Genomic DNA, 27,577 nt, shown 5'->3' on the forward strand with positions numbered 1-27,577 from the left:
ACTCCGCTAGATTTCTACCACCGCTTTTAACTCGAATCCGGTTAGGGCTTTCAAAATAAATGTCTTCCTCGCGCCAATGAACGTGTCACTGCAAACACAAACATTTTCTGCAGTGGCTCCAAAAACAAAATATACTTGTCAACCTGCCTGTTTTCACGGGGAAACGATCATATTTTGCCCTTGTTTTATGGCACACTCTCGAATAGTCGCAATATTTTCACAGTATTTTAAAATCCCTGATGCCGTAGCAGGACAGCTTCCGGTCCGCTCGACAGCACTGAGGCAGCCTCGGAATCAACACACCCTGCCGCCGGTAAAATCAGGCCTTCAAAATAAAAGAAGCACGCCAGGATAATAACACGGAATTTCAGAATTTCCCTCGTTGTCCCTCATTTTCCCTTGGCTTCAAATTTGTTCACCCAAAAATAAGAACACCACCACTGGTTATCATATGTTACCAATAGTGGTTTCACACAACAGGTAGTACAAAAAATGTCTGTATTCTTCACAATTATAAGTTGAACTGAAAGGGGGGCGTGGCGTTAATTGCGCGAGTGACCAAACGTCCTGTTTACCAAGTACTGTTGTGCTTGTTTTCACATCCTCTGTTAAGAAAATGATTTTAAAAAAATGTCCTGTTTTCATTGTTTGTTATTGGGCCATTAAATTGAGTGGCATTAGGGCACTCTGTTGCATGGGACTAAATTCAAATTAAATAAATTATCTGCTGTAGTGTGTTGCACTCTATTGATCTTGTGTTTAGGGCCTGTTGCGGCCTCCTTTTACCTTCTGCCACTGAGCGGTGTAGGCCTTATACCTTGGTGCCGCGTTTGAACTGAGATGCTCCACTTCAGTATACATTTTGTGCATTTATTAAATTATTGCATGTGAGACATACAGTATAGGGACAATGACAGCAGGAAGACAAACTGATGATAGGACTATGGTAAGTGATAGCATATAAACACGGACACGGACCAGTGCACTCCTTTTATTGCTTTCGTATACGTAAGAACCCAAACCCATCTTGGCCCACGTGACCATGTCCTCTACACTTCTGCAGACATCAACCTAAACGTGTCTCCTACCTGGCCTGGTCCTGTGCACCCATGATTAGCACCTCTGGGCTGTCTTTCAGTCCAGCCTTTTCCAGCCACTAAAATGTTTTCCCCATTTAGCCACTTCTTCAATGGTACATGCCATGCAGTGGCTTCATCTCATCCATTACACAGCTGTCAAGAGCTTTAACACAAACAAACAAATTCTGGCCTTCACAATAAAATAACATCACCTTTAAAAAGTTTAAAATTCATATACAATGGAACCTTGGTTAGTATCATTAACCTGTTCCTTTAACCGGAGGTGCTAATGGCAGGAGAGGATTAGACCACAACTCCTCCCAGTCTTAGTGTGGGGAACCAATAGGAGGAGGGCGTTGGCACACCAATTCCACCCACTCTTACTGTATTTAAGGCCTAGGCTACCAGCACTTGTTAGTTCGCTGACGAAGCTCTTCGGATGAGGAGCGAAACGTCCGACATCTTCTTCACAGAAGTACAGATGACGTCTCAAGAAGGCTTTCCCTGTTCCAGCAGGTTCGACTCAAACCAAAACATACTCCAACCCCATCCATTTTTTCCATAAGAAATAATGTAAATCCAATTAATCTGTTCCAGAAAAACAAAAATGTTAACACAAGCACATTTTTATAAGTTTACAATTATTGTTTTAAATGTAGAAAACGATTCAAAATGCATATCAATACATGTGTGCATGGCTCAGATCAAGGGTACCTAAGTGTTACAATTAAAATTTTAAACTCGTGGATAGACCTTCGTAATGTTATCAACACAAACTTCAAACATTGCAAAACACACACCCAACATACCAGAGCTCGAGACATCTTCCATTTCCCATAGAAACCCTCCGAAGTTCACTCTTTCTTAAATGTAAAGTACATAACTCGGTGTCCACTCGGTGTTAGACTTTTGTTCAAATAATCTTATTTTACTCTTTTATACACAAAAAAATTACTTTAGTTGCAGAGTTGAGTAATTATTCCATGAATATATACCATTGTAATCATCATGGGGTTTGTTTTTCCATGGAATTATGTTCTTCAAAATTTTCATCGGCAGGCGGACACAAAGGTTATGTACTGTTCAATAATGATTACACAACAGTTATTTTTTTTTACACTGAGAATATTTGAATAAAACACATTAGAAACCAATTTCAGACATCAATCTTTAATCTAAGTAGAAATCATGACAAAATTATCAGAGAAAATATTGTTTATTTCACAACAAAAGTAGACATGCTTTATATGTAACATTTCAATGCCCAAATATAGACACTTTTTTAGAACATAACCGTGCTAGCGCAAAATAAAAACATGAACAGGCCTAGTTTATGGTTTGGTAAACTTCCTCACTCTATAAACGTCAGAGTGATAGGGATAGTACACATTGTTAGAACAACAATTTCAAATACTACTCAAGCGAAGTTGAAGACAACAAAGGGTACTCTTGATCTGAGCCATGCACATATAAATGATTAATGAAAGGAATAAATGAACATTTGTTACTTACTTGTTACTACGTAGTGTTTCTCACCTCAAGTCTCAACTTGGTTTTTGACCACGGCTGCAAAATAAGCCAAAATGGAGCCAAAGAAAGTTGCAGTTTGAGAAAAATGCTATTGAATTCAAGGAATAACTCACAGCAAAACACAAAGCCCACATTGTGTCTTTAGCAACAATCACGCTTTCAGTGAAGGTAAAAGTAAGCATAAATGTTCATTAATCCCTTTCAGTCATCATCTATCGCTGATGACATCATGGATGGGCGACAGCGCTGACTTCTGCTCCCTGTTTCCATGTATTAACAAGCTAATCGGCTGCTAACAAGGACATTTTGTGGTAAAAATACATTAAGAACACAAAACAAACACATTAAGAGCACGCAAAGCGGGACAAAAGTTTGGCAAAACTGTTTTATGTTAACCAAAAAAACATGCTAACCGGGGAGTACACTAAACGAGGTTCCATTCTACTTATATACAGACGTACCTCGCCACTTCACTCTATCACGGTTTTTCTAAAATATATTTATGAATAAGTTATGCTGTTTCGTGGTTGAATACGACCTATTGTTCGTCAAAAATATGCATATTGAAGCAAACTGAATCGTTTTCAAGCATAAAAATGACCAAATCAACCAAAATACAAATGTAAGACATTCAGAAGATGCATTTCAAGACGTTGCAATGATTTGTAGTATTCTACACTGGTCATTAGGTGTCAGGTTTAGGTTTGAAATCTCACAACAGGCACATAATCCCTAACATGGGCTACTGTTGTGGCCGTAACCCACTCCAAGCTAAAACTCAAATCTGAACCCCCGACGTCCCTTCCTGTCTGTCCGCCACTCAGCTCCCCCAGGGAACACATACTTAACATCACACACGAGCACGAGTCTTATTTATATATTATTTATATATTAAATGGTTTATTTGCTTTTATTATGTCTACTATATTGGGTAATATGAGTGTAATGGTGACTATAGTGGTGTTATTTCATGTCTAGAGGGCTCTAATAATGTTAAAAATCGTATTTAGAAGGTCATAAACAGGTTTTCTATGCTTTAACTCCAAAAATATTCGATTTATAAATAAGGACTCCTACTTTTCTGAAATTCATTCAATTAACCACAATAAATGAGAGACTGCTTTGTTAATTTTTTCAAAAACTATTTTTTTCCCTAAAATATTTATCGTTTATTTTATTACGTTCAACAAATTAAAGGAAAACATTAGAAAATGATTCCAGGTTCAAATCGATGCAAATATTAGCATTATTGCCCCAACACCGCACCCCCCCCCCGTGTCCCTTCCGGAAAGCGTTTTTTTTTTTCAGGTGGAGGCTGCGGTGATTAGCCGGTGCGGGAGAAAGCAGCGTGCAGCTGCCTGCTGGAAGTAAATCCTTATTAGGTCTGCCGAGGACGGTGAGTTTAACCTCCTATGTTTCTGACTGCACTGTACTCTTGTCTTTTTCTTTGACAGTTCTTACCTATGCCCCGTGGTGTTGTTAAGGTAAACAAGACTGTGAGTGATTATTTCGATAATTACTAGCTTTGAAGCTATCCACCTATCTAAAGCCAGAGAAGTTAGGGGAAGCTTTGACGCGTTGCGAAAGGCTCTTTAAGATGATGTGAAGTCAAAGAAAATGTGTTGATACTTGTGGGTCGAACATGTTTTACTGAGGAATACGGCACTGTGCCTTTATGGGTAACTCATGAAGTACCAGTACTTGTGCAAACACACTGTATGCATTGTAGTTGTGGTATAGCTGCTTTCGATATGTCCATATGTGCTTATCTGTGTTTTCTATATGCGTTTGCCTGTGTAGTAGCTTGCAGTGGGCACTGCTGCTGTTGCATTATTGTGAGAGTTACATAACAGGTTGTCCTCTGCACTGTACTTCTATCCAAGATTAAGAAGCCTGGCTGTACTCTGTAGAGCTCCCTCTTGTGTGACATGAGGATCAAGATCTTTAGAAGGGTCTAAAAAAAGTTTGCTATTTCACCTGAGGAAGACTTTCTGCAAGGTTTTGGAGTCCGTTTGGCAACATTCATTATCATTACAAGCATTTGTGAGGTCAGAGGTTCCAATGTTGGATGAGCGGGACAATGATATCACACGTCTGTGTTATGCACCCGCATGTGCTTTGACTTTTTAGGTTATTTGAGTGTTTTTATGGTTTTATGAAAGGTAGCTGTTGTCCTTAAGAACTGTCTAGGACAGGGGTCGGGAATCTTTTTGGCTAGGAGAGCCATGAAAGCGAGCATCTTCATCACATACGCACAAATAGAGAGGCGACAGGGACCCAACTCTTTACTTAAATGACCCAGCAACTAAGCAGAACTACGTTCCTTGTCACGGAAATCCGACCAGAACTGGACTCGCGGGACCAAATTGGGGGGTAAGTCACTGTTGAAATAGTCCACTGCTGATGGGGATGTCATACAACTTTATGTCAAAAAATCCGAACTATCCCTTTAATGTGACTTCTGGTGCTGCATGGTTTACGTCTGTCGACTCATCGAAAGCGAGGGAAAGTATACCGCTGCAGTTATGTCCTTCACTGGTGTTTCCCCCACTTGATTTGCCACCGTGATAGTACGGTCATGAACAGTTCTTGCTGTCACAGGCATTTCTTTTATTAATTTGATTCTCTTGTCTTTATCTGAAAAGTCGCCGGAGTTCATTCAAGTTCATTCGCCACATCAAGCATGAATGTTTTGGCAAATTCGCCGTCTGTGAAAGGTTTTCCATTCCCCACGATTGCTAAAGAACCAGCAAAGCTGTCCGAAGACCAGCCAGCTTGTCTGCTCCATGCACAGAGTTGCTGCTGGCTAGCTTGCACTTTGGAGTAATTATTGGCATGCCTTCTTCCGGGTGTCCCCCGCTGCACATTATCGGTAGATGCATGGCTTAGATGCATGGCGCATGGTGAAGTGCCGCTTTGTATTTGACCGTTTCATCGATTAAATTTTATCACTGCATATTAGACACACCGCCAAATCTGCTCTCTGCACGAAGGCGAATTCCTCTGTCCATTTTTGCTGAAATGTACGGTACTCCTCATCTTTCTTTCTTTTTCCCATCTTCGTCAACAGTTTTTGTGCTAGCTACAGAATTAGACAGGCGGGAAGTTCACTTCTTGACCCCTCATTGACCCGGTAGGCTACCGCATTGTCCAATTATGATCGTGTTTTGGCGTCTGACTCGGAAACTATCGGAAGGACAGCCATTGTGGTAGAAAATGGATAGACGGATTAAAATACATTATAATGTTTTATATTTTGAATGTTTTTTTAACACTGATTTCTGTAACGTTTTACTTAAAAATGTCACGTGTGACATAAAAAAAGCCATATATGGCTCGCGAACCATAGGTTCCCAAACGCTGATCTAGGACAAGGGATGTCGACCTTGGCATAAAAATGAGATATCAGTATTGTTTTTTTTCTGCCGATAATGATATCTGCTCGCGAGTGATGTGCTGAACTATATTGGATATCAGCAAAAGCCAATATCAAGCATTTTCTCTCTAGGACCCGTCTTATTACAGTGAAACCAATACGTTGCTCGTGCACCTGGCCCACATCTTCCAAGCGTGCTGGGGAAGGGAACGTGGAGCAACACGCATTACAACATACAGACTTGCGTTTAGGTGTCAAGTGGGCCAAAGTACGGACACAGTGAGAGTGCACCCTTACAGACCCTCCTATATACCAAAATTTCAGCCCGATTCCTTGTTTATAAATGAATATTTTTATAGAGCATCGAAAACCTGTTTACGACATTCTAAAAATGGTGTTCAACATTGGAGCCCTCTAAACAAGAAATAAAGCAAAATATATATATAGCATAAATAAATTTGCATTGTAAAAATTTTGGGTTTTTTTCTTGCAACGCTGGTCTTCAATCTCTCCCAGATTTGATTAGTTTTTTTTTTTGGTTCAGTTATGCATGATTTCAGGTGAAGCTACAAATGTTTGTGCAAGTCAGTTCAAGCACTTGCTTGTTGAAGCATGTCATTGTCTCGCTGTCACAGGGTGTTAGGATTACTAGTTTTGTGAGTGAATGTGTGTCAAGTAATTGTGCACTCTTGGCTGCTCATAGTTACCATTTGAATCAGCATTGGTATGACTGGCGAGCTCAAGTACACCAGCATATTAATTCTCATTCACATTCAAAGTAAAACTGCTGTATTTACTATACAGTGGAACCTTGGTTAGTGTACACCCCGTTTATTGTGTTTTTACGCCAACATTTTGCTTAGGTTCACTTACATTTTCTGGCTCGCGTCTTGTCATGTTATTACTACACTGCTTGAGTCCAACTGTGTTCTTAATGTATTTTTACCACAAAACATACTTCTTCGCGTCCTATTAGCTTGCTAACACATAGAAACGGGAAGTAAAGTCAGCACAGCAGTTGACTCTCAAGACAAAGCACGTTTTTATATTTTTACAATTAGTTGTACGTGACGAAAACAAATTAAGTTTAAGGCCTAAATATACCTCCCACACTTTTTAAAATGCATTTAAAAATGTGGAAGTCCTTATGATGAACGGATGGAATCAGTTACCGCGATAAATATATAATAATAAAAATAATAAATATATATAATAAAAAATTTGAATATAATACATCATGCTGTTTTGTAGTTGAATATGACCCATTATTAGTAAAAAAAAAAAATGCATATTTAAGCAAATTTTACAATTTTTTTTTTACCAAAATGAAGCATTTTCAAGCATAAAAATGGCTAAATGAAGTAAAATACAAATGTGACACAAGAAAGCGGTCTTCATCCGCGCATGTAAACATCGCTGATAACACACACACAACAATGTGATACGAATGGAGAGAAAATGACACCAAGTGATGAGGTTTTGTGATGCAAATGAGGTCTGACTGGCATCCTCCCCCACCATCGGAGCCAACTCACCACCAGGTGGTGATCGATTGACAGCTCCGCCCCGTCTTCACCCGAGTGTCCAAAACATGTGGCCGCAAGTCCGACGACACAACCACAAAGTCGATCATCAAACTGCGGCCCAGGGTGTCCTGGTGCCAGGTGCGCATATGAACACCCTTATGCTTGAACATGGTGTTCGTTATGGACAAGTCCAATAACAAAACACAACTCTGGTTCAGATCAGAACATTCCTCCCAAGCACACCTACCAAGGTCTCACTGTCGCTGCCAACGTGAGTGTTGAAGTCCCCCAGCAAAATAAGGGAATGGGCAGTAACTGCTTGGCAATAGGCCGACACAATTCCTCCTATATTTTGGAGGTTGAGGGTGGTGCTCGGAAGGAGTTCAGTTACCTGGTCCACCAATCCAGCAGGTCTACTGTGGAAACACCTCCAACACATTACTTAGTCATCCTCCCACACTGGACTTGTGTGTGTGTGTGTGTGTGTGTATTCCTGAACTCTGTAGAACACACCATTTTCTTGCACGCTTATAATTGCCAAAAGCAAAAAGAGTATGCACAGAACGCAGTGCCTCCTCAGCCCTGTCTCTCCCTTCCCTCCGCAGACCACGTCACATACTGCGTAGTCTTCCCCTCGCCTGCATGTACGTGCCTCCACACACCGCTTATAATGGGAAACATGAGCGAGGGCTGTGTGTGCGTGCGTGTGTGTGTGAGGAGGAATGAGTGTGTGGTGGATTGTATGTGAGGACAGATAGCTGAGTGCTTGGTCGACAAAAGCAAGGAGAGTAAGAAATCTGAAGGAGCTTCCATTATTTTTCTTTTTTGTGACTGCAGCCTGAGAGGAACGGCAAGCTGTAAGTTAAAGCTCTTAAGAGTTACGTTGTGGATAAAGCACATGTGCCTGTGTGTGTTTTCTGCCTCAGTCACATGTGTGTATGTACATATTAGCGCACTAGCGAATAGTCCATGCCGTTTGAAATGTTTTATGTGATATTTCATGTTTAGTATTTTGTTCAACACCCAAGACCCATTTTCCCATGTTTATGGTCATCATTGAAGTAGATTGGTATCCAGATGCGGATGGTGATGCCAGTATGAATGTCGTGTGACTGAGCAGAAGGAGTCATCATTCGTCTTTTCACTACTAACTTTGCCTTTGATTGCTTTTGGATGCCTTGTCATAATGATTGTGCTTGGACGCTTCAAAGTAAACTTACTCTACATTACTACAGTACATGTGGTCAATACACATGATATGTGGGCACGGTGATGTAGTAGGGAGTTGTTCAAATATGGTCATACAGAGGCAAAAATAGTACAGGCTTGTATGATTTGTGAAGTCCTAATTGAGCAAACTACTAAACACAGTAGATAGCCCCTATTGCTAATGTCAATGTTCAAATAACAAGTGTCATAGCACCAACAACCCATCCATCCCTACCACTCTTAGCAGTGATTATTTCATGTCATTTTTGAATGTAAAATTGCCACTATTAGACACCAAATAAACCACCTCCCCATCGAGGAAATGGTGATGACTGACACACAAACAGTTTTTACTCCATCAACTCCTCTGAGCTAGACTCTACAATTTCCTCCTCAAACTCCTCAACTTGCGAGTTAGATCCCATCCCTACTTACTTGTTCAAAGATACTATCCTACTAGTCAACACAGCTCTTAAGATAATCAACATGTCGCTAGTGACAGGCTATGCACCACAATCATTCAAAGTGGCTGTAATCAAACTGCTTCTCAAAAAACCTTGAGCCACATGTTGGCTAACTACAGACCAATATCTAACCTGCCATTTTTCTCCAAGATCCTAGAGAAAGCAGTGACCAATCAGTTACACCATTTCCTTCAAAACAATCATCTACTTGAGGTCTTTCAGTCAGGGTTTAGGATGTGCCATAGTATAGAAACGGCACTCTTGAAAATTACGAACGACCTCCTCACCGCTCAGACAAAGGCCTCGTTTCAGTATTAGTTTCATTCGACCTTACAGCAGCATTCGACAATAAATCCTAATACAGAGATTAGGGCACACCCTTGGCATTAAAGGAGCTGCATTAAAATGGTTTCAGTCCTATTTGTCAGATCACCTGCAGTTTGTAATAAAGAATCCAGACACATGGTCAGTCATGGCATCCCACAGGGTTCTGTGCTAGGACCGTTATTGTTCAGCCTTTATATGTCCCCCTTAGGCAATATCATTAGAAAGTACTCCATTAACTCCCACTGCTATGCAGATGACACACAACTGTACTTATCAATGAAATCTAACCAACTACTCACCTGTCGAAACTCCAGGTGTGTCTTAACGACATAAAGAGGTGAATGACCTGAAACTTTTTACTATTAAACTCAGGTAAGACTGAAATCATAGTCCTTGGTTCCCAGGACCTCAGAGACAAGATTGCAGATGATATTACTGCCATAGATGGTCTTGCACGCAGCACCCACAATACAGTCAGAAACCTTGATGTCATCTTCGGACCTTTCCTTTAGTTTCCAAATACAACAAGTGTCAAAAACAGCATTTTCCCATTTACGAAACATAAAGAAAATCAGAAAATTTCTGCCACTGCCAGATGCAGAAAAACTTGGTAATTCTTTTGTGACCTCCAGGTTGGATTATTGTAACTCTCTCTTAATAGGCTGCCCTAAGAAATCTTTAAAGGCCCTTCAATTAGTTCAAAATACTGCCGCACGAATCTTAACCGGAACCAGAAGAACAGCTCATATCTCACCCGTATTAGCCTCATTGCACTGGTTATCTGTCAAATTTAGAATTGAGTTTAAAATTCTCCTTCTTGCATATAAAGAACTACATGGTCAGTCACCAGTATATCTTAAAGAGCTGCTAGAACCCTATCAACCCAGGAGAACACAGCGCTCCCAGAATCGGACCAATATCCGATATCAATATCGGATGGGGACACCCCTATCAGATAGAGCTGCTAGGAGCAGATCAGTTTGGGACACATGCGTCTGTCTCATTACTAAGCCAAAGAGACAAAGCGGAGAACACTCTGTCTTAAAGGAGACCATATGAACACATTCATTCCACTGTATCAGTACTGTAGATCACAACTGCTGTAGCATTTTGGCTGCAGTAGAGAGCCACTGTACAGCTCAGACTTTATGAACACTGCTGACCATGTATGGTCTGATCTGCTCTGGGCTGTTGTTTCAGTGAGGGCAAATACTTTGTGCCACCTCACTCAGTATGCAAGACTTTGGAGCTTGGACTGCTGTCTCTTACTGTCCTGCCTGGGTGTGTGGTTCATTGCAGAGAAGTGTTGGGCAGCGACACAGGCACTATGCTGCTGTAGTGTGACGCAGTGCTGAGCATTGCCCGGTGTTTCTATGACTGTCTGCGTGCTGCATACTGGTCTCCGGTTACAAAAAAAGGTCATTATTATAGTATTTTAGATTTTACAAAAACAGTATTTTATGTACAGTATATGTAGTATTGGTATTGTGTGCGTGTGTGTGTGTGTGTGTGTGTGTGTGTGTGTGTGTGGTGTGAATTTCCCCGCTGTGGGATAAATAAAGTACAAATACAAGTATATATAATATTATATAGACACACAGACACATACAAAGTTGTGTGAAAAAGTTGTCAGTTGTCGTTTTTTTTTATTGCAGGTTTCAATTATCTCACGACAGGCACAATTAACATAATAATAATAATTCTAATAATAACACAGGCTACTGTTGTGGCCATAATGTGGCCTAAAACCAACCTTGAACCCCTTTACGTCACTTCCTGTCCACACGTGCAGAACACATTTATTGCAACATACACCAGCATTCTTTGTCTTAAAGGGCTTACTTTATCAAATTTTGTCTACTATATTCGGTAATAGGAGTGTAAAGGTGACCGTAGGGGTGTTATTTCATGTCTAGAGGGCTCTAATAATACTACAAAGCGTATTTAGAAGATTTAAAACGGGTTTTTTGTGCCCTAACTACAAAAATATTACATTTATGAAGAAGTATGTCTGTGCCACGCACAGATTTGCTGACCACAAGCACAGCGTAGTGCCACACAGTACACATCACGTGCGTGTGGTGCTTACCTACAGTCACTTTTATTGCAAATGTTGATCCCAAATCGGAGGAGAATGTCAATGTCAAGCGAGTAAGAGAATTTGGGGTGAGGCAGGAACGAGCTGTGTGTTAATAGACATTTTTATGCGAGTATAATGTGTGGTGATTTTCATCAGTCGCTGGTTAGGCGAGGAACATAACTTTACTGTAATGTTAATAAAGTGCACTTTTATTAATGTCTTAGGTATATAGCCCAAAATTCAAATGTGGATGAATTACTGTACTTGTGATGGACCTTCCCTGACCAGTAAAACTTGGAATTTTCTTCAGAAAGACGCTATGCCCGCTGTTCAAAAACTGCAGTTGCTTCACTGTCGTAATTTGAACATTTAATGACGTTTTTACATGGGGGGGGGCTTTCTCCTCTGTCACATATTCCGTCTCGACGCTTTCCCTTGTTGACTCCATCCAACTCTGTATATTACTTTGACAAGTGTGTCATTCACCAATAGCTAATAAAGTGGAAGAATGAGTTCATACTTGCACAGGCACAGCCAATGAGGCCCCGGAGGCTGATGTTGCAAGTGACTAACAGGAACGGATGAAACGAGGTTGATGGCTGTTAGTACAACAATGTGAGCCAGAAAGTCAGTCCAGTTTTTTAGATTTCATGTCAAAAGAAGCCGACAGCCCGATAGTCTTCTTGCACTGTAGGACGCCTTCACTCACCATTTTTTATTCTCTTTCCACATATGAAGCGTTATCCTGTATATTTTTGGCATTCCATACAGCTCCACACAAGCAGAAATACAACAGTGAAGGTGAGAATGCTCTGTCTCTGAATCTAGATAACTGTTGATTACATCTGATGAGCTTACTAAAAAGTGAATGAAAACGATGTTGCAAAGAATTTTACCATTGTCAAGCTCAATTTGGACTACAATTAGGGACAGATGAAGGTGATGTGGCAAGTATATTGCAGCTACAGCCCACACAGACACACATACCTAAAGATAACCATGCTGTTTTTACTCTGCTGATCCTGACAGATTATCCTGTGGTTTGAAGAGTGTTCAACCCACAAACTGAAATATCGCATATTAGCAAGCGAAAGTCCAAATAAGAAATCCCAAACAGTTCAATGACGTGCAGGGAAGTTCATCGCTGGTGAGGCACAGGACTCCTTTTGGAGTTTTTAAAAATGTTAATACAGTTTGCAGTTAAGAGGGTAAAAGTAATTCACTTTGGTTAAAAAATGTTTTCAAATACCTTTCAGTCCCATTTATTTTTTTTTATTAATGGGAAAATATTTATGTTCTTTCCTTTTTTTAATTTGTATATGAAGTACATGCACCCTATTCTTCTCCAGGAAAACCTCTGGTACTTTGTTGTAAAAGTCTGATCACCTCCTGGTGAGCTTGGATATACAATCCACCATTTTGGCAGTAAAATTCATTAATTCAACAAAGCATAAAAATATCTTTCATGCATTTGATTTGCTGCTCTCCAGTTGGTGCTGCTGTCAAACAAAAAAAATGCAGGCTTTTCCTTTCTATGGAAGGATGGCAGTGACGAGCACCTTCCAGTTCAGGCATGCCTAAACACTTCAGGATGAAGCAAGTACTGCAAGTGCCTCCTGTATGACACTTTTGTGTATTTTATTGTGGGATTAGCAAAAATATTGATCTCACACCTACATTAAAGACATGACACAGGCTGTTATTAAGTGAGTACTTTCATTTTATTATTTTTTCCAACTTTTTTTTTTGGTTTCATGAACCCTTTAAGCATCTCGATAAATTAATCCTCACAGTGTTATAATGTACTATATCTATAAAGTATATTGTTGGGACACCCTCTATTTTTGTTACTTGAGCTGGTCAGACTGAAAATTGCATTGTAATTTTTCTCATGTTTAACATGTTTTCTTTCCTCTGCTCTTTTTTTCAGATTATGTGGGAAGAGTATAATCAAGAATACCATATATGAGGGTAGATACATAACCGGCAGCACTTTTATGAAAATTTTGTTCAGTTCTCTACTGACTGAAGAGTAATGACACACATCCCTTTTGGATATTCTGCAGTCCTGTGAATTGAGGTGAAGGTACTGCAAGTTGTACATATTTTTTGACAAAAAATAGCACCAAGGATGAATCAATAGCTCCTAACTACCAAATACTGTAATGGATTGGGCTTTTGATCAAATACAAAGATAGAGCCTATAAAGAGGTTCGTAAGAAGCTTATTATGGACTGGTGAAAACCTGCATCACCAAAAGAAACTGCAGCATTGTATGCTGATCACAGTAAGATGAGTGTCAGTAAGCCCAGTGTGAGAGTCACTGATGTGGGGAAGAGAGAGAGAAGTATGAGACTCCCTCTTGAAAGTGCAGGAGACCACAATGGAAATGCGTTTCCAATGTGCTCCACTTCTTCATCGTCATCTTCTTCCTGTGTGGGAGAATCTCCAGAGTCGGTGCACACACAGAGCAGCACCAGCAGTGGGTGTACTGTCAGCCCACACAACGATGACATGCTCCAAGTCACCCTGACGACTACGTTAATGACCCAAAGCCAAGGAATTGTTGAAGATGTGCTTTTCAACTGGGTGAAGGAGGACAAAAGTAAAATAGCCAAAAACGATCTCTCATTTGAAAAATTGCAAATGGCAAATGAGCTGTCGGACTCAAATGACAACTCAGTATCTGTTTACCTTGATGCCAGCACTGGTGAACACCGAGAAACCCGCAATGACAATGCCAGCTTTGCACTTTCCTTATCCTTGGCTTCTGATACCGTTGACCACGGTGATCATTGTAACAACAGACTTGGCTCATCCACTCCAGACTCGGAGGCAACAGAAATTCTTGCGGATGATGATGATGATGATGATGATGGGGAAGATGAAGCTTTGTTTGTGTCATTCAGCTCCGAACCTGAGGTACGGAGGCTCAGCACAACCCTCACAAACATACCCAGTTCAGGCCTCTTTAGCAGTGGGAACAGTACACAGACGCCCAAGCCCCAAAGAGAGAGCAGTGAAGCTATGAGCGTAGCTGCTGAGCCAAGGTCAAAGATGCTGGTAGAAGACAGGCAGGATGTCTGTCCTCTGGTTACACTTCACATAACACCTGAGGACAGTAGTGACACCACCCACAAATCATGTCTTATGCCCTCTGCAATCACTCCTGTCCAAGACGATGAGGACATTGGCGCTTTATCAACTTGTGCTGAAATGCTTGTGGTGGTCCCTAAACTCCACAGCCATCAAAGCAGTCTAAACTTCAAAGCAGGCATTTCAGTTTCACCCAAGACGACAGCTGCCAAAATTTCCAGTCAGGAGAAGAAGAGGCTTCCTAAACTAGACGCTAAAGTTGGACCCCAGCCCACTAATTCCTCACCAAAAATACTTGGGCAGGTACTGTAGGTTTGACTATTCATATCCAGTGGAACCTCGATTAGCGTGTTTTTCAGTTAACATTGAAGAAAATTTTCTGGTTAGCGTACAACATGGCACACATCTTGTCGTGTTATTAATAGATTGCGTGCGTCCTAACTGTGTTGTGCATGTATTTTTATCACAAAACATCCTTGTTAGCAGCCTATTAGCTTGCTAATGGTAGCAAAAAGCGAAAATCAGCTCAGTCGCCCATCAATGATGTCATCAGCACTTGACTCTGTAGTTTTTTGTTAACTAACAGCTAACTAACACAGTAATGCCACAAAAAATGTAAACACAAAACATGTTCTTTTAGTTTTACAATTTCAGTTTTGAATGGATAAAACAATTCTAAATGGATATAAATGATGGATGAAAGGGACAAATGAACATTTAAGGTTACTTCTACCTTTCATTGAAGACATGATTATTGCCAAAGATGTGGCAGCGAGATCAACACGGACACCACCGTTGTGTTTTGCTCTGAGTCATTTCTTGAATTCAATAGTGTTTCTCACCTTTATCAAAATACTGGCACTTAACTTTCTCTGGGTCCATTTTGGCTTATTTTGCAGCAGTCATCAAAAAAAAGAGACTTGAGGTGAGAGACACTATTGAATTTCTGAAATAACAAAACACGAAAGTGGTGTTTGTGTCCATCTTGCCGCCACATTGTGACTTTGGCAAAAATTTCAATGAAGGAAAAAGTAACCTTAAATGTTCATTTATCCCTTTCAGTCATCATTTATATGCATTTTCTATGCATTCTATGTTTTCTGCGTGTAAAACTATAATGGTAAAAGTATAAAAACGTGTTTTGTGTTAACATTTTTGGCTTTCTGGAGCGGATTAATTGGATTTAGGTGATTTCTTATTGCGTTAGAGTATGTTTCGATTAGAGTCTGACCCTCTGGAGTGGATTCATCATGCTAACCGAAGTTCCACTGTACTGTATTGTTTATTTCAACATTTCTTGTGCTGAACTTTTCTTTTTTTTATTGTAGAATAAATCTGTTTCAACAATTGGAAGGAGTACTGTTCCCAGGAAGGGTGAAGTAGAGGCTTGCCATGGAGATAAAAGGCCAAGACCATCCGCAGGTACCGTCAGAGTAACTCTGGGGTTTAAACCCATCCAAGGACAGAGCACTAACATCAAAACCAGCCACAGGACAGCACCCAGTGACTCTACAAAGTGGAAAAGGCAGAGTGTGACCTTCAGGAGAAACCCTTCAGACTGCTCTAGTGCCATGGACTCAGCAGTGACTGAGGAAAAACCCAGTGTCAGACCAGCAGAGGTTGTCCAGGAGATGTCAGATGAACATGTAGTAAATGTCCAGTCCACACATCCAAGTGAAGTACCTGGTGGAGAATGTATAGAGAGGACTGTTGAAGCTCCACTGACTATGGCCAATGTGGAAAAACCACGGAATCATGGTTGGGTAAGTTGCTTTTAATAAAGTGTGAGACTTGTGCTAAAACAATCATTGTACATCTAAATGAGATTTAGGAAGAGGCTATGCAGTATAAAGTCCCTGTGGAATAGCTTAGTATTGCAATCAGCTGGAACATATGATTAGTGGTAGCATATGGACATTGTGTGTTGGGTGGGGATGGAGTCATTCTGGATTTCATCTTCCATGCACAATTCTTGGCTCCGCGATGGGCTTGACTTCACACAAGGCTGAGATACTATAGTCATTATTTTACATATCCTCTATTGAACTCAAGTAGGATGAAAGGATAATTATATAAGACTGCATAATTAGAAATGATGAATATATATGCACATGCCGTAGACAGGCACCTCAAAACCAGCATGTGGATGAGGGCGTGGTCTGTGTACAGTCCACATTGACAGTAATCCCTTGCCACTTCACGCTTTGATTTTTGCGGCTTCACTCTGTAATGGTTTTTCAAAAATAGATGAATGAATAAGTCCTGCTGTTTCGTGGTTGAGTATAGTCTATTAGTCAAAATGGATATTTAGTACTGTATATAGTATATTTAGTATTCAGTCGTCTCTGGCAGTATCATGCTCCCTAGCTCTATCACGTTTTCAAAAATTAATTAATAAATGATTCCTGTTTCGTGGTTGACCTATGGCGTATTATTAGTAAAAAAAAGCATTCAAAGACAAAGGTATATGTATTGTTCTGGACACGAGGCGTCAGTAATGTTCCGTTATTGAGACATGACATTAAATTACCGTCACGCTGCATGGAGTCAGCCATGGCATGTCCAACACGATTGAGTGAAAAGAAGTTCTCCTCCCATTCCGTGGGGAAGTGGTAAGTTTTTGCCTTCTTTTTCATTCTCCCCCACTCCTTTTTTTTGAACCCTTTCGGTGCCAGTTTTTTCATTTTTGACATCACCATTTGAAAAGGTTGTAGCTGGAAAATGGTTAGCAATGATAAAGGCATACTGAAAATTAGAAAATGCATCAGTATGACCCAAAGTTTGTGATGGGGGGTAAATTTACTCATCTAATTAGCATATTATGACACCATATTTGCAGAAATGGCTTGTTGAATTCAGCAATGTTGCTGATTGCAATTTTTCAACTTTTGCGCTTAAAGGGTTAAGTTTAGAATACAGTAAATAAATTGGCTTGCTAATGGTTAAAGCCATGGCCGTCTCGTGTCCCTGCAGTGATCTCCGTAGCCTGCGCTTTAGGAGTGTAAAGGTGACTACAGGGGTGTTATTTGGCAGACACACAATATAGCAAACACAAACAGGTCCGGGTACTTTAAATATGCAGAAGCTCATTTAACCCACACTGTTGCTGTATGTGCGTGCATGTGTGAGCATACTGTACTACTCGCCGTCAAAGGGAGTTTAAGAACACTTTTGTTTTATGACATCCTTTTTTTCATGGTCTTTTGAATAGTGCAGTACAGTCAACAGTCAAACGCCCCAGTTTTTGTATGATTTGGTTGTCGATTTTGGTTGTCTCTTGCCGTCTCGGTTATCGTGTAGTATTGTGCAATACAATAATCCCTTGTTTATCGTGGTTAATTGATTCCAGACCCAACTGTGATAAGTGAATTTCCGCAAAGTAGGATTCCTTATTTATAAATTGAATATTTTTGTTTAAAAAAAACCCGTGTATGACCCTCTAAATACGGTTTTTAACATTATTAGGTCCCTCTCAACATGAAAGAAATCACCTTTACACTCCTATGACCTAATATAATAGACATAATAAAAGGAAAATAGGACATATATGACATAAATAAGACTTGTGCTTGTGTTTATGTTGCTGTAAATGTGTTCCTGTGCTAGCTTGAGTGGTGGGGCAGACAGGAAGGGATGTCAGGGATTCAGAGTTGAGTTTTATCTTGGCGTTGATTACGGCCGCAACATTAGCCATATATGAATGCGTCTTCTGAATACCTTATATTTGTATTTTACTTCATTCAGCCATTTTTATGTTCAAATATGCTTAGAGGGATAGTTTTTTGATTTTTTTGACATGAAGTTGTATGACATCCCCATCAGCAGTGGACTATATCAACAGTGACTTATCCCCCCATTTGGTCCCGGGAGTCCATGTCTACAATGCTTTAATAATCGTAAAGATTATATTTAGAAAGTGATAAAACTGATTTTTTATGCTCTAACAACAAAAATGTTCTATTTATTAATATTGAATTGTGGAAATTCACTTATCGCGGTCGGGTGTGGAACCAAATTACCACGATAACTGAGGGATGACTGTATATGCCTTATTAGAGGCATTATAGGCATTCAGAAGACAGTCAAAGGCATTGTGATGATACGTAGTATTCTACACTTGACACTAGGTGTCAGTAATGTTACTGTAATGGTCGATGAGACACTCAAGCGCCAGACTTGATTGCCGGAACACCAGGCTTTTATTGCAGGTTTGAATGATCTCACCAGAGGCACAATAATCTCTAACATGGGCTACTGTTGCAAATGTAACCCAGGCCAAACTAAACCTCAACTCTGAACCCCCGACGTCACTTCCCGTCCTCCCACTCAGGTAGTTCCATTTATAGCAACACACAGGAGTACGAATCTTATTTATCTCTTAAATCGCTTATTTTCTCTTGTCTACTATATTGGGTAATACGAGTGTAAAGGTGACTATAGGGGTGTCATTTCATGTCCAGAGGGCTCTAATAATGTTAAAAACATATTTAGAAAGTTGTAAACAGGTTTTCTGTGCTGTAACTACAAAAATATTTGATTTATAAATACGGAATCGTGCGTTGCAGAAATTCACTTATAACGGTCGGGTGTGTGGAAGCAATTAACTGCGATAACGAAGGCATTACTTTTATATGTGTGTGCTGCTTTTGCTGTGCTTTTAAAGACCTGCCATCCACTGACTGGCAGAAAACCTGCCCCGGCTTGTCTCAGCAGAGGGTGTGGCCAAAACATGTCAGCTGTAATTTATGCAAAGACTAACTATAGGTATACATACATGAGACAACCATGTGCTGGAACTACTGCATGGGACCAGTGCACTTCTCTTGGTGATATTCATATTTATTTATCATAGTTTATTTGGGTTGCCTGTGATTATTGTTGGAATAAATCCTCTTGTGGCCTATTGTAATCTTTCTAGTCTTTCGAAACATTACAATAATAATGTGTGCATTTGAATACCAAGCAGACATTCATTTAGACCCATCTGAGATCTAATGTTAACAAAGTGAGTGTATTTGGGAATGCAAGAGTAATCCACAGGTTCTGCCTTTGGAAAGTCCAGTCACTTAAATGCTCTGCATTCTGTACATGTAGGTGTTTTAGTTATCTTTGTGCAATGTTAGGTGAGGAGATGGATAATGCTTGGGATGAGGAAGACAACTTGAGTGCATCAGCAATTTTGTCTTTCATGAAAAATAAAAGGGAGGACAATATCAGAAGAGATGCAGGGATTGTGGATCTTTGACTTAACCTGGCAGAAACGGCATTCCTTTCTTTGCTAACTCCGTGAGAGCAAGTAGGGCACAAAGACACTGCTAGACACTTAACTACTACATGAGTAGTTTTAGGGTAAGATGGAATGATGGGGTTCTGGCTGGAACCTGGAAGTTAAAGACAGTTGGAGTCCTGCAACCTCCTTTTGTTTGTAGCACAATTTTCCTCCCTTCTGCTTTTTCTTCTTCTCTTTCTCCTCCTCCCCGTCTCACTTGACACACACACACACACACACACACACATACGGTCCTTCACTCCTCCCCTCTACTCCTTCACCACCTCCCTCACTTCCCTCAGTCCACATTTCTGACTGTGAAAGAGGAATGGCTAACACCCTGGTCTCAGTGCGCAGCTCTGAGCTGGGGCCCCTTGGCTGGAGCTCAGTCACTAAGAGTCAACTGTTCCTCCAGAAGGTCTCCAAACTGGGGCCCATTGCAAGGCAGCAGGGGAAAAGCACCAGATTGGATAAGGCACCACCTCCAGCAACTAGACCTACAGGACCGGAGAATCCCAGGCCCCGGCAAACTCAGACTGATGGGGCCATGTTGAGAGAAGTTGGCCAGTGTGCAGGGGATGGATCTCCAGTGAGAGTCAAACACTTTCAGACCCTGGGTGAGTCAAAGCTCAGCTATTTTAGCACCCGTAATTTGCTTTATGAAAGCTGAAATCAAAACCTCTACACCACACTAGCCATACAGTCCAACTTACTGTATCTGTGCGCACGTGTGCGTGTGTGTGTAATGGAACAAGAATGAAAGTTCCTCTCAGCATCAGGTTCAGGAAATGAACTGCCGGTTCAAATACCTTCCAGGCACTATGATACCACACATTTGTGATGGCGACACTTCCAAAACATGACACAAGCTGCTGACTGAGACTGGCAGACACACAATATAGCAAACACAAACAGGTCCGGGTACTTTAAATATGCAGAAGCTCATTTAACCCACACTGTTGCTGTATGTGCGTGCATGTGTGAGCATACTGTACTACTCGCCGTCAAAGGGAGTTTAAGAACACTTTTGTTTTATGACATCCTTTTTTTCATGGTCTTTTGAATAGTGCAGTACAGTCGACAGTCAAATGCCCCAGTTTTTGTATGATTTGGTTGTCTCTTGCTGTCTCGGTTATCGTGTAGTATTGTGCAATACAATAATCCCTCGTTTATCGCGGTTAATTGATTCCAGACCCAACTGTGATAAGTGAATTTCCGCCAAGTAGGATTCCTTATTTATAAATTGAATATTTTTGTTAAAAAAACCCGTGTATAGTATGACCCTCTAAATACGTTTTTTAACATTATTAGGTCCCTCTCAACATGAAAGAAATCACCTTTACACTCCTATGACCTAATATAGTAGACATCATAAAAGGAAAATAGGACATATATGACATAAATAAGACTTGTGCTTGTGTTTATGTTGCTGTAAATGTGTTCCTGTGCTAGCTTGAGTGGTGGGGCAGACAGGAAGGGATGTCAGGGATTCAGAGTTGAGTTTTATCTTGGCGTTGATTACGGGCCGCAACATCAGCCATCTTTGAATGCGTCTTCTGAATACCTTATATTTGTATTTTACTTCATTCAGCCATTTTTATGTTCAAATATGCTTAGAGGGATAGTTTTTTTATTTTTTTGACATGAAGTTGTATGACATCCCCATCAGCAGTGGACTATATCAACAGTGACTTATCCCCCCATTTGGTCCCGGGAGTCCAGTTCGGGTTGGATTTCCGTGACAAGGAACATAGTTCTGCTTAGTTGCTGGGTCATTTAAGTATAGAGTTTGGCTTTTCAAAACAATATGCGTTCAAAAGAGTAATACATTTGCATCCTAACAATGCCTCCTCAAAAAAATCAAGCCTCACAAATTGCTCTGCGTTACATTTGTCTCCCGCCGTGTCCCCTGCGCACTGTCACGTCTCCATTCTTGTGTATGTAATCTTCATCCGCGACGGAGCGCCGCGGCCATCTTGTTTACGTGTGATACGAGCATCTTCATCACATACACACAAATGGAGAGGCGACAGTTACGATGCAAATGTGTTACTCTTTTGAACGCATATTGTTTTGAGAAGCCAAACTCTTGACTTAAATGACCCAGCAACTAAGCAGAACTACGTTCCTTGTCATTGAAATCCAACCACAACTGACTTGCTCGACCAAATGGGGGGGTAAGTCATTGTTGACATCGTCCACTGCTGATGAGGATGTCATACAATTTGATGTAAAAAAAAATCCAAACTATCCCTTTTAATTTAGGCAAACAATATGTGAGGGACGACTGTATAACAAACTGTTGTCTTTTATAGGGCTGTCAAATGATTACAATTTTTTAATCAAATCAATCAGTTTTCAAATTAGTTCATCATGATCAATCACCATTTGCAGCTATGTGTGAAATGTACCCATTTTTACTGTATTTTATGAACAAAAAGATAAACGACAGGACATGAAATGTATGTATTAACAGTTCCAAATGAACTGAAAACTTAAATCAAGCTAAAAGATACCACACTTAAATGTATTTGCTTAACAATCTTTAGCAGCAGAACATTTGAATCACACATTAACTGTGTTACTGTATTATGAGCAGTGTGGGGTTTCGTTCAAAGAGACCACGTAATTTAAGTTGAATTCATGTTTTGAGTGTACTTGTATTTCCGAGCATACTTAAATGCAGCAAATTGCACTTCAGTAGTCAGACTTACGTGGGTGATAAGAATATTCACTTATTGTTTTTCTTTGTCTTTCTGTTAATTTAGACCACACATACACACATAATAAAGATGTTGTTGTGATGTTCAAAGTGTCCTTGAATGCAGGTCGCGGCCATGCGGACTAGAGACGTGTTTGTGAGTTGGAGATACGTATATGGTGTTGGAATTACACTGCTGTTGATGTTTTCAGGGCAGAATAAAGTCATAAAAGAGCGTCAGACTATGTGTGACTGTGGGGGTGCACACACAGCTGTGTATAACAGAAGCGCGACTTGCAATGATGCTCATGCTTTAATTACACAAAAAATGTAATTAATTAAATAAATTAGTTACCGCCGTTAGCACGTTATTTCTGACAACCGTAGTATTTTACTTTGGTGCATTGAATTGCAATGTAACCGTTGCAAACGGTCTTTTTACATTTTTAAAATGTAAATAAATAAATGTAATTCATGAAATAGATAAGATGTTTGTGTTAAAAAATGTCCGCAACTTGGTCGCCGCTTGTCATTAAAGGGTGACTATGGGTCCCGCAGCCAAACCAGTTGAGAACCACTGGTCTACGCAATACTATGGTATCCTGTGAGGCAGTGGTCCCTAACCTTTTTTGACCCACAGACTGGCTTGTGTTCCCACAAATCTCCTGCGGCCCGGCAGTTGGGAATGACTGCTGTAAAGCACATTCAGTTGACTTAAATGAGAATGTTACACAAACTAGTCCATTTGCCGCAGAGCAATAAGTTCTATCCTTGCCAAGAAAGAAGGTATGAAGGAAGCTAATGTTGTGAAAGTGGTAAAGGTGTTAACAAAACCGAGATCACAAACGATGGAAGATGTTGAGAAGTTGTTGTTTGTGTGGAATCCCTCCTCTCTCAGGCCTCCTCTCTTCCCTATACGCTCCTCACCATCTTCTCAACATGTCTTCAGTATAGATAAAAGTGATGTTAAATGTTCATTTATCCATTTCATTCCTCATTTATAATTATTATAACATTTTTTCTACATATAAAACTAGAATTATTTGTGAAATTTATTTTTTGTTAATCTGTTCCAGACACTCAAAAATATTAATTGGCTTTACATTAAAAATTTATTAAATTACATTATCATTATCAACAAAATACTCAGGATAATTTGCTTTCTTAGACTTAGGTCGTACAATACTATTTTCTATACCCCACATTCCTTTATAATATTGCTTTTGTTATCTAGTATTCACAATAGTCACAAGTAAATGTGTAATTAGTGGCTAGTTTTGGTTTTGATTTTGGTTATGGCGACAATCGCTCATGTCAACGCCAGTCAGCCAGTCCGAGTGCCGTCGACAATAAAGGGGAACCACTGGGTTTGCGTGCTTCAGTAAAATGAAACCGCTTTGTAGTAAAGTTCACATTCTGATGGACAATGCCTTGTTTGTCCCGGCGTTGCCGATCCACAAGAACAAACTGCTGCCTTTTGACCGCAGACTTATATTTCCATCAATACATTCTTTTGTGTGTGTGTGGGCGTGCATTCTGAAGGAAGTGACTTTGGGGGTTATGAGTTTGAGTTTCAGATTGGTGTGGGATATGGCCACAACAGTAGCCCGTGTTTTTAGTGGGAATTTTTAACAGGGATTTTTGTATTTTGCCTCATTTAGCTATTTTTATGCTGGAAAAGTCAAAGATGTTGTGATATATGGAGTATTCTACACTGGTCACTAAGTCTGAGTAATGTGACATCGATGAGAAAATAGCCACCACAGAAGGTACTGTACAGAAAGTGGAAGTAAAAAAGCAACAACAACAACAAGGAACTCCCCCAATGCAAACACATGTGAGTCTGCATTTGTCTTATTCACTTCATAAAGGGCTTATTGTTTTTATGTGTATTATATTGGCTAATACGAGGGTAAAGGTGACTATAGGAGTGTTATTTCATGTCTAGATGACTCTAATGTTAAAAAACATATTTAGAAGCTCGTAAACAGGTTTTCTATGCTCTAACTACAAAAATATTCCAGTTATAAATGAGGAATCATACTTCATGGAAATTCACTGATCACGGTCGGGTTTGAAACCAGTTAACTGCGATAAATGAGGGCTTACTATATAGGTTTTGTGACTTTTGTTTGGTGGTGTGCTGTGAGATTTTTTATTTATTTATTTATGTAATTATTTAACATAGGGACAGTGCATATGGCATATGTCAGATTTTAGCCAAAGGCTAATTTCTATCTGTTGTCCTTGGACAGGTTGATGTTAAAGACAATAAAACACAATTAAAACACTTTAACCACAATAAAACACTGAAAACATAGTCAAACATAAAACACGTGTTAAAGACACTTAAAACAAAATACTTGTTGGATTATACAAATAACTATGTGCTGGATTGCATTGCACATGACCCTCTCAACACAACACCAAACACGAGACACCCTCACAACACGCACAACTAGTTGAAATGACTGAGGCAACGTGCTGAAGTGCATAGTCCAGAATAAAGTACATTGGCTGCTGTTCTCGGCAGTACTCTACACCTGATGTTTCTAATCTAAAATATGTGCCTTGGCTCATAAAGGTTGGGAATACTGCTATAAAGCGCTGCATCACTGTTTAAAAGCCAGGCGGGAAAGGGCAAATGAGCAGGACATTCAACGTGGGCATTACTTTTAATATTTTTCTTTTTTTTCCATCATGTGAAATGAGTTTTGTGGTGTTTTGCTCAGGCTCACTGTGAGCATACTGTTGACCTAATGGACTAGAACAAGAAGACTGTTTTGCGTACTGAGAAGGTTCAGACGGAGATTTTACTATGTGTTTAAGTTGTATATGATGAGGAATGCAGTCACTTGAAGGTCCTGGATTGTGTTGTCCAGGTCTAACTTCACATTGATTTCGTAGGTAACACAATCCAGCTGGCCTTCCCTGTGCTGATGTTTCATTTGAACTGAAACGGAATGAAGCCAGATGTTTCCTGCTGGCTGCAGTCACTTAGTACAAGCTCAACTGCTGCTCTGTTGGTCATGTGACGTAATGCAACTGAAGTGAACATGTGTAAACACTTTCCCTTTTTGGCTTTCTCTTTCCTTCTTTGCCAGACAAAACTCATGTTGATGAGAAGGCCTGTGAAAATTTTGAATGAAACTTTAAATGGTCTATTTGGATTGGTTGTTAACATGCAAAAGCAATGTTGTTGTTATTGTGATACTGTTTTTGTAAGATAGGGTTCCTTTCATTACCAATAAGTGGGACATCTTTGTCATTTATTTCAACATGTGTACACACCGTTTTTGTTTCAAAGGGTATGGTAGAAGGTACAAATTCATGACCAAAAGTTAAATCAAGTTAAAAGAGGATTTGGCGTCATACCTTTTTACTAAACAACACAAATGTCTGCCTTGCAGGTGTCTCAAAATCCCGCACCCCAGCTTCATCAACCACGCCGGGCCCTTCACATTCCAACTCCAAATCCACAGCCGCTCTGCAACCAGCATGTGGGCGACCAGTCTTAAATGCTGCATCAAAACTTCCTGTGAAAGGAGTACATTCCAGCCTTGGTTCTGCACGGCTGGGATGCAAAGAGAACAACGCCTCATGCAAAGGTGAGTTTGCTTGAGTATGTGGAGTATACAGTGTATGGTGGATGTCTCCCACTTAGTGCTCTGTCCCACTTTCTCTCCTGTATGTGTGTTTGTGCGTGAGAGAGAGAGAGACACAACACAGGATATGGAGAACACAAACATTTTGTATTAACAGTAATCTGTTATTACGACTAATAGAATATGATCTGCTAAGCTAAGTTAAAAAGTTGTTTGTTTTTTAATACAGTGAAACTATTGTGTTATATGTCAGTGCTGATGGTGTGTACTTGGTGTGGTTTGCTGTGGGAGTCTTAAATGCAAATCATGAATGGTCAAATAAAACCATTCTTTTCAAATAATGACATATACTTTATCCACTTCATCTTCATCCGCTACTGTTTTTCCAGTAACTAATTTGTATTTCAAACGCTAGTTATTTATTGAATTCAATATTTTTTCTCACCTTTTGTATCAAATTGCTGGACATGCAAATTTCTGTGGCTCCATTTTGGCTTATTTTGCAGCTGCGATCAAAAGAAAAGCAGACTTGAGGTTAGAAACACTTAATGAATTCAAGAAATAACTCATAGTAAAACACAAAGGTGGTGTCCATGTTGATCTTGCTGCCACATCGCGTCTTTGGCAACAATCAGTGAAGGTAAAAGTAACCTTAAATGTCCATTTATCCCTTTCATTCATCATTTATATGCATTTAGAATTGTTTTCTGCATGTAAAACTATAATTGTATAACTATTAAAAATGTGTTGTGTGACATTTTTGGCTTTCTGGAATTGGATTTACATTATTTCTTATTGGACGTATGGTTTTGGTGAGAGGAGGTTTTGGTTAGAGTCGGACCTTATGGAGTTGCTTAATGATGCTAACCAACGTTTTACTTTATTTATTTATCTGACAGGGACATTGCACAATACATATACTGTACGTATTACACAGACTGTAGAGGGCGACAAGCTCATTTTCATGAGTTGTCCCTGGGCAATTTTTGTCCTGCTCGACATGGTCTATAGTCCTCTGATTGTCAGCTCCGAGGGCTGGCATGTCAAACTTGTCATGCAGAGGATGGAGAGAATTTGAAGCTTTTGAAAATGCTCAATCATTGGAAGGACTGAGCAGGAGGTTAAACAGAACAATTCAGTCATTTTACAGTGAAACTGGTGGGACATACTGATTGTAGACTCCACCCATCCATTCGGGTCAGCTGGAGACTATCCCAGCTGACTTTGAACGAGAGGCGGGGTACACCCTGGACTGGTCGTCAGTTAATCACAGGACACACATGAACAAACAACCCTTCACTCTCACATTGACACC

At 40.1% G+C, this 27,577-nt stretch overlaps 1 protein-coding gene across 9 annotated transcripts in view; it reads left to right on the forward strand.

Moving 5' to 3' along the window:
• The first annotated feature begins 3,906 nt into the window (after positions 1-3,906).
• The window catches only part of LOC129182180 (microtubule-associated tumor suppressor 1 homolog A-like), a 55,444-nt gene continuing 31,773 nt past the window's right edge, over positions 3,907-27,577 (forward strand). For 2 of the 9 annotated variants that reach the window (XM_054777959.1, XM_054777965.1), the window contains exons 1-5: positions 3,907-4,005; positions 13,522-14,990; positions 16,016-16,450; positions 20,372-20,573; positions 26,068-26,265. In XM_054777959.1, the coding sequence (XP_054633934.1) occupies positions 13,884-14,990; positions 16,016-16,450; positions 20,372-20,573; positions 26,068-26,265 (1,942 nt within the window). In that variant the 5' untranslated portion in view covers positions 3,907-4,005; positions 13,522-13,883. The other 7 variants (XM_054777964.1, XM_054777962.1, XM_054777960.1 and 4 more) reach the window with 7 other exon arrangements.

This window comes from Dunckerocampus dactyliophorus, chromosome 6 (genome assembly GCF_027744805.1).
Source record: "Dunckerocampus dactyliophorus isolate RoL2022-P2 chromosome 6, RoL_Ddac_1.1, whole genome shotgun sequence".
Lineage (NCBI taxonomy): Eukaryota > Metazoa > Chordata > Actinopteri > Syngnathiformes > Syngnathidae > Dunckerocampus > Dunckerocampus dactyliophorus.